Source organism: Drosophila sulfurigaster, chromosome X (genome assembly GCF_023558435.1).
Source record: "Drosophila sulfurigaster albostrigata strain 15112-1811.04 chromosome X, ASM2355843v2, whole genome shotgun sequence".
NCBI lineage: Eukaryota > Metazoa > Arthropoda > Insecta > Diptera > Drosophilidae > Drosophila > Drosophila sulfurigaster.
In genome coordinates, this window is record NC_084885.1 from 848,718 (window position 1) to 855,957 (window position 7,240).

Here is a 7,240-nt window from a genome sequence, read left to right on the forward strand (position 1 = left end):
TGAGGTGGGAGTAGGTGTGGCACTTGGGAGACTGGGGCGTGGCAGGTGCTCGGTTCGCACAGCTGATTTTATGGCTTTACAACTGTATTTTGCCATGGATGACGACGACGTCAAAGCGAGCGTTTATTTGCACTATATACGATAGCCTGCAGATCGAGATAGAGCTACAGAGATTCGTAGAGATTTGATAAGCATCCCCCGGCTGCTGTACTGCTGCGCTGCTATAGCTGAGAATCCGGGTATATAATGAAGTGTGGATGATGCCAGTAGCTCATACAACGATCGACCGAAGTTAGCCACTGGCAACACGATGACGATGACAATAGCAACAGCAACTAAAACAACAACCAAAACAATGATGACAACACGACGTGGAAAGTTCTCGACAGCGACATCTGTATTGCTTCTCTGTGCAGCATTGGTAAGTGAAGTGACAGCCAGCCAGCCAGCCACATTCGTACTTAAGGATATGGATATCTAAGAGAATAATTACTTGCAGCTACTGACCAAGTCCTTGGGCATTGTGGCTCTCAGTGGGGATGGTGATGGCAACGCAGTTGCCGGACAAGCTGATGCCTGGAGCGAGGGCAGTGGCTGGGAACTGATCGCAACGACGGTTGGCACTGAGGATACCGAAACGACAGCTGATGAGGCACTCGAGACAACAGCGGAGCCGGAACAGGAGAGTACAGCAGGCCCCGAGGAGGAAACCACAGCCGTTCCCAATGAACCCGAACAGGAGACCACAGCTAGTCCTAATGAACCCGAACAGGAAACCACAGCCAATCCCAATGAACCCGAACAGGAAACCACAGCCAATCCCAATGAACCCGAACAGGAAACCACCGCTAGTCCCAATGAACCCGAACAGGAAACCACCGCTAGTCCTAATGAACCTGAACAGGAAACCACCGCTAGTCCTAACGAGCCAGCCACTTCCACGCCTAGCGAGGAGAGTGAAGCGACCACCACAACTGAGGCTGCCGATGTGATCACCACCCTTGCACCCACTCCCCCGGCACCGCCAGCATTCCAGTGCCAGGCGGCTGGCGTTTATCCCCACATCAGTGGCGATTGCCAGCGCTTCCACAACTGTCTGCTGGATGACCTGACCGGTGAGCTGCTGGCTTTCGACATGGTGTGCCCCCCATTGAGCGCCTTCTCGCCAAGCTACGGTCGCTGCTTGCGCGATGTGTCCAGCTGCAATGACGATGGCTTTGCTTGCCTGGCGGCTGGTCGCTTCGCCGGCAGCGATGATAGCTTCTACTATGTCTGCTCGGCCAGCTTGCAGGGTGGCTATCACAAGTATGTTGTGCGCTGCTCGGCGGGCACACGATTCGAGCCCTTGGTGAATCGTTGCTGGCGCTACGACTGGACACAGTTTGTGCCCGGCCAGCCATCGCTGGAGTCGAGCGATTTGGCTGCGATCAAGCGTGAGCAGAAGCAACTGAAGGCCGAGGAGAAGTTGCGTTTGAAGGCCGAGAAGCAGAAGGAGAAGGAGGCACGCAAGCAGGCGAAACTTGAGGAGAAATTAGCTAAGAAGGCGGCCAAGGAGCAGGCCAAAAAGGATGCCAAGGCCAAAAAGCCAGTGTCCGTGGAGAGCGTTGAGTCTGTGGAGCAGGCAAGCAATGAAATCTAATCGCCAAGCAACCACAACCCCATCCCCAACCTCAACAATCACTAAAAACCCCTTCTGATAATCTATGCTCGTGTATTGCCTAGTCTTCAATTTAGTTATGTTTGTTATTAATTTCTTTTTTTTTCCGGCATGAATAAAGACAAAAGTTCTTAAAAAATGAAGCGCCTAATCGATGGGTTGTCTCTTTATCAGCGCTAATCGCTGATGGGGAATCTCTACTGACCAGCTATAAAAGGAACCAGCCAACTGCCCATCCAGTTAGTCTATCGAAACGCCTACCGGACTTTTAAGCGATATCACTATACGAACTCGTTTGGTGTTTTTTTTTTGGTTTTGTTCAGTGAATCCTTCTCTCGATTGACATGTTCAACGTGCAATTGACTCTTGCCTGCAGCTTGCTGCTGTTCGCGGCCGTTGCCGTTTCTACGCATCCCTGCAGCTATGTCGACTTTATTCCCGCAACGGATAGTCCGCAGGTTTATTACGCCTGTATGGTCAAGGCCAATGGAGACTACGCTCTGGCGCCTCTGCGCTGCCAGGATGGATATGTGTTTGACGCTAGCCAGGCACGCTGTGTGAGCGTGCTGCGTGAAGTTGAGGCCGTCGATGGCGGGGACATTGAGAACCCGACCGTTCCCCCAGATAATCTGGATGAAAGCACCACAAGTCCGCAGCCAACGAATGCTCCTTCTGCTGCTCCTCTCACTGACGCCACTGATGCTCCGACTACTGAACCAACAACCGCTCCAACTACTGCTCCAACAACTGCTCCAACAACTGCTCCAACCACCGCTCCAACCACCGCACCAACTACCGCTCCAACAACAGCTCCAACAACTGAACCAACAACTGCTCCAACAACAGCTCCCACTACCGCCCCCACCACCGCTCCTACAACCGCCCCAACCACCGCTCCTACAACCGCTCCAACAACTGCTCCTACAACTGCTCCTACAACTGCTCCTACAACTGCTCCAACCACCGCTCCAACAACCGCTCCAACAACTGAACCAACAACTGCTCCTACAACCGCTCCTACAACTGCTCCTACATCTGCTCCGACTACCGCACCAACAACCTCCCCAACCACCGCTCCAACGACAGCTCCCACTACTGCACCAACAACTTCTCCAACAACCGCTCCAACAACAGCTACAACACCGACAGGAACTGCTTCAACTGGCTCTACCGCTTCTACCACGGCAGCACCTACTCAGTCTACAACTAAGAAGGCCATTTGTGCCACTAAGGGAACCCAGCCAGACGAAACTGATTGCACCAAATATGTGCTGTGCTATGAGACGGCTGATAATGATGTGTTACCCGTCACACTGGATTGCCCGACGCCAATGCAGTTCGATCCATGGAGCAGCTACTGTGATGCTGACTACAACTGTGAGGATGACTATTAGAGAGTCGAGGGATATAGCCAGAAATACATACATAATAAATACATACCGCTGTACAAAAGAAACCAATACACAACTTTAGCATTTTATCGAAAGAAATAAATAAATTGTAGTTCATATACACACATACATATATACATATTAACCGAAATTAATTGAAATTTGAAAATAGTTAATGGCTCGATAAGACGGTGATTTAATTTCCGATTTCACCCCAAATAAAATAAATATTCTGAAGTACTGTCTTTTTGCTATCTTATCAAAAAGTGGTGCTTCAGATTCTTTTCCAATTAAAGCGTTTAATTGTCAATCAAAACACAAAAAAAAAAATGGCAAAGATTTTCAGATATGTATTACGATCCAAAATTACACTGCAATAACACGTGGCGCTTTCATGTGTAGAGCTACTCGTAGTTAGTTTTATTTTCTTTTATTTCCATGGGTAACCTGGTAACTGTAGAAACATGGCTTTTATGGCGCATAATACTACCACTAAATTTCAGACTGTTTACGGTTAATGCCGCTTATCTGAACGATAATGCACAATACAGAGAGAGTGAGCGAGCTCTTGAGATGAGTCACATTCAGAGATCTCTTGTTTTTAGGATATCTTTAAACTTTGTATTATTATTCTGAATTTAGATGCTAAATTTATTTTTATTTTGGATTCATAGGCGGTAGATAACATAGATAGAATACGGAGCATAACAGCATGATGTATATTATTTTGAAAGCTAATGTATCAATTTACTCTAAAAGTAATGGTACCAATTAACTGAATTACTGTACGTATAAACAAGTAAGAGAGCTACAGTCGAGTGTGCTCGACTGTGAGATACCCGCTATCCATTTTGATTATTCTCAAAATATACCGAAAATACTATAAAAATACTAAAAATTTACTAAATTATATATTTCGTATATCGGTATAGTATTGCATTCAAAATATACCATAGACGGCACAATATACCAGATTTTCAGCCAAAGCAACTAAGAGCCTTAGTAAGTAGGCGTTTTTGCCCATACAAAAGTATTTCTTTAATGACTTTGACCATTTTTATCTGATCGCAACCAAATCAGAAATGACAATTACTATAGTTGTTATTGTATATACTAAAATTCGCAGCTCTAGCTCTAAAATTACGCTTGTTATTCGATTTTTGTTGATTTGCGGGGCGGAAGTGGGCGTGGCAAAAATTTGAAACAAACTTAACCTGCGTGCAAACATAACAAATGTTGTCGAAAAAAAATTATAGCTGTATCTCTTATAGTCTCTGAGATCTAGGCTTTCATACGGACAGACGGACAGACAGACAGACAGACGGACATGGCTATATCGTTTCGGCTGTTGATGCTGATCAAGAATATATATACTTTATGGGGTCGGGGATGCCTCCTTCTACTTGTTACTTACAAAATTATAATACCCTTCTACCCTATGGGTAGCGTGTATAAATAATTTGTTTGGAGAAAACACCTACTTCTAGGGGTCTTGGTTGAGAATCTGGTATATTTATCGCTATATAGTAAATGTTCAATATGAATATACCAATTATAGCATTTGGTATATTTTAGTATTATTACAGTATATTAATTTGGTATATTTTAAAATTAATACTGCTTTCAAAATCGAGTATGCTCGACTGGAAGATACCCGTTACCCATTTTGAATAACAATAAAGATTATGTGTCAAAAAGTAATAAAATATACTAGCATATTTTTCAGGTATATCGATATAGTATTACATTCTACTCTATGGCTAGGGGGGATAAAAAATAAGAAAAGACAGGCATACCTCATTTTTATGGGGTATCAAATATAGGGACCTATAACAATCAAATCTTTATTTTTCATGTTTTATACTTTTTTTATGACACAAGGTAAATTGGTATATGAACTTAAAAAGTATTATCACAAAATTTTGAGTTGTTTTTTACAGACAGATATGCCATCTTAATGGCATTTAATTATTCTACAAAATGCTTATTAATGAATGAGAAGACGCAAAACAAAATGCATTACTAGGAATTTACTTTCTTGAAAGCATTATCTAATCTTATCTTTACCTTAGAAAGATTGTGCACTGCATTTGACAAAAAAAAAAATCACATACACAACGTATTTTTCCAGCTAGACTACTCATTGAGGAATTCGGTCTATCTGTTTTGGAGGTAAATGCCACACACCGATTGATTAATGGATGGGGAAATGGAGGAGTGCAATGTGCCCTATAGATATGCAAGAAAATCGCACGGTGGCTACAACTCAATGAATTCTCAAATGAGTGAAAGTGCCGCTCAGCGCAGTGCGATTTGAATTGCATAAGGCTAACACAGAGAGAGAGACAGATAGAGAGAGAGAGAGAGAGAGAGAGGGGGAGAGAGAGAGGGGGAGGTGGCGGTGGCGGTGGGCCAGGCTGGAACCGTCGCTTGGTTGGACAATTGCGCATGCGCGTAACTCGTTAAAATTATTTCAACGCTGGCGACAATTAAAGAGCAGGCCGAGCTTTAGCTTTAGCTTCAGCTGAAGCGCGAGCCCAAACACAAAACATTTGCTTCAAATGCAAAAATCGACACTAGCAAATGGACGCAGTCCAGGCACGTACATAGATGACCTCCCCCCCGGAGTCTTCGGTTCCCCGTTCGCCGCTAAGTTGGCTGCTGATGATGTGATAAGCATAAGAGGAGCACGGTAAATGGAATGAGACGAGCTGCACGTACGAAGAGGCGAGAAACGAGAAACGAGAGAAGAGAAAGATGTAGATATGTAGATAGAGGTAGATGCGGAGGTAGAAGAGAGGAGAAGAGAGGGGAGACTGTGCCATTTTGGCCCTAAACGTGGCTATTACAACTTATGTACATATGTATATTTGCTAGAGCAAGAGTAAGCTGTGTATCTAACAGTGCTGAGTTTTGTTCCTCACTTTCTTTGGCACTCAGATGTGTTGCATAGTTGACCCAACCAACAAACAGGCGGCTTAACAAATCATCAAATACATTTCGTGCGAACATTTTCTTGGAGACATCAAACACAAAAACTGCGCCCAACTCACTCAGTTGTGGGCTCGAGAGGAGGAGAAGGAGGAGGAGGAGCGGGGTTAGCTGAGATAAATGACCAGATACAATTGTATCTTTATTTGTGCTCGGCACTTGTTATGTAATTTGCGCATTTACACGTTGTTTTCATCTCTGTTGCTGAAACATCAAATAATTTGAGAGAAATATGCCATCCAAGATCACCATTTAAATGTTGTACAATTATACGACCTTTTCAGCCAAATGGGACAACAATTGTGTTGCTTTGTTGCTTTTGCTCTTGTTGCTCTTATTGCTGGACCAGCAGTAACAAGTTAAACACACAGACACAACCGAAAAAAAAAACAAAAAAGAAACTAGCTCCATCCATTACGTTTTGGACTTGGTAATCTCTAATTAGAGTACACAACAACAACAATAACAACAATAACTCGGACAAACGCAATACCCATTGAACTAAACAGATCATGAAAGCTTAAGCTCCAGGTAAAGTTAAAACAACATGAAATTATCTAATCAAATTCAGATAGATTACTTTTGCCAGCTACTGCTGCAAATGAGACACTTGATTTTGCAAATGCGAAAATCTTCGTAAACTATTTTGAAATTTGTGTCAACGCTTTGCAAATGATGGCAAACTGTTTATAAAATGTTAAGGAATGAGTTAAAAACTGAAGGGTTCAAATTGTGATTTAGCTTCGAAGAAGTTTTTTTCTTATTCTCAGCAGTAAGAAAGCTGCAGTCGAGTGTGCTCGACTGTGAGGCACCCGCTACCCATTTTGAATAAAAGCAAAATGTTGCGGTATTATTTTAAAAATATACCGAAAATAGTTCAATAATACTAAAAAAAATGCAAAAGGGTATATTTGGTATGTCGATGTATTACCACATTCAAAATATACAATAGACGGCACAATATGCGAGATTGTCGGCCAAAGCAACTAAGACCTCTAGTAAGTGGGCGTTTTTGCCCATACAAAAGAATTTCCTTAATAACTTCATCAATTTGTATCTGATCGCAACCAAAGAAATCAGAAATCATAACTACTATAGTAATTATAGTATATACCAAAATTCGCAACTCTAGCTTTAAAATTGCGCTTGTTATTCGATTTGATTTGCGGGGGCTTGTTATTCGATTTGATTTGCGGGGGCG

General features: G+C 43.1%; 2 protein-coding genes across 2 annotated transcripts; both read left to right on the forward strand.

Moving 5' to 3' along the window:
• Nucleotides 1–264: 264 nt before the first annotated feature.
• LOC133848029 (probable transcription-associated protein 1) lies at nucleotides 265–1,796 on the forward strand. The gene is made up of 2 exons (XM_062283394.1): nucleotides 265–421; nucleotides 500–1,796. The coding sequence occupies exons 1-2, from the start codon at nucleotides 311–313 to the stop codon at nucleotides 1,637–1,639; spliced, it is 1,251 nt and encodes a 416-aa protein (XP_062139378.1). The 5' UTR covers nucleotides 265–310; the 3' UTR covers nucleotides 1,640–1,796.
• A 124-nt stretch (nucleotides 1,797–1,920) lies between these two features.
• Nucleotides 1,921–3,125, forward strand: LOC133848030 (uncharacterized). The gene has a single exon (XM_062283395.1). The coding sequence runs from the start codon at nucleotides 2,002–2,004 to the stop codon at nucleotides 3,049–3,051; it is 1,050 nt and encodes a 349-aa protein (XP_062139379.1). The 5' UTR covers nucleotides 1,921–2,001; the 3' UTR covers nucleotides 3,052–3,125.
• Nucleotides 3,126–7,240: the final 4,115 nt, after the last annotated feature.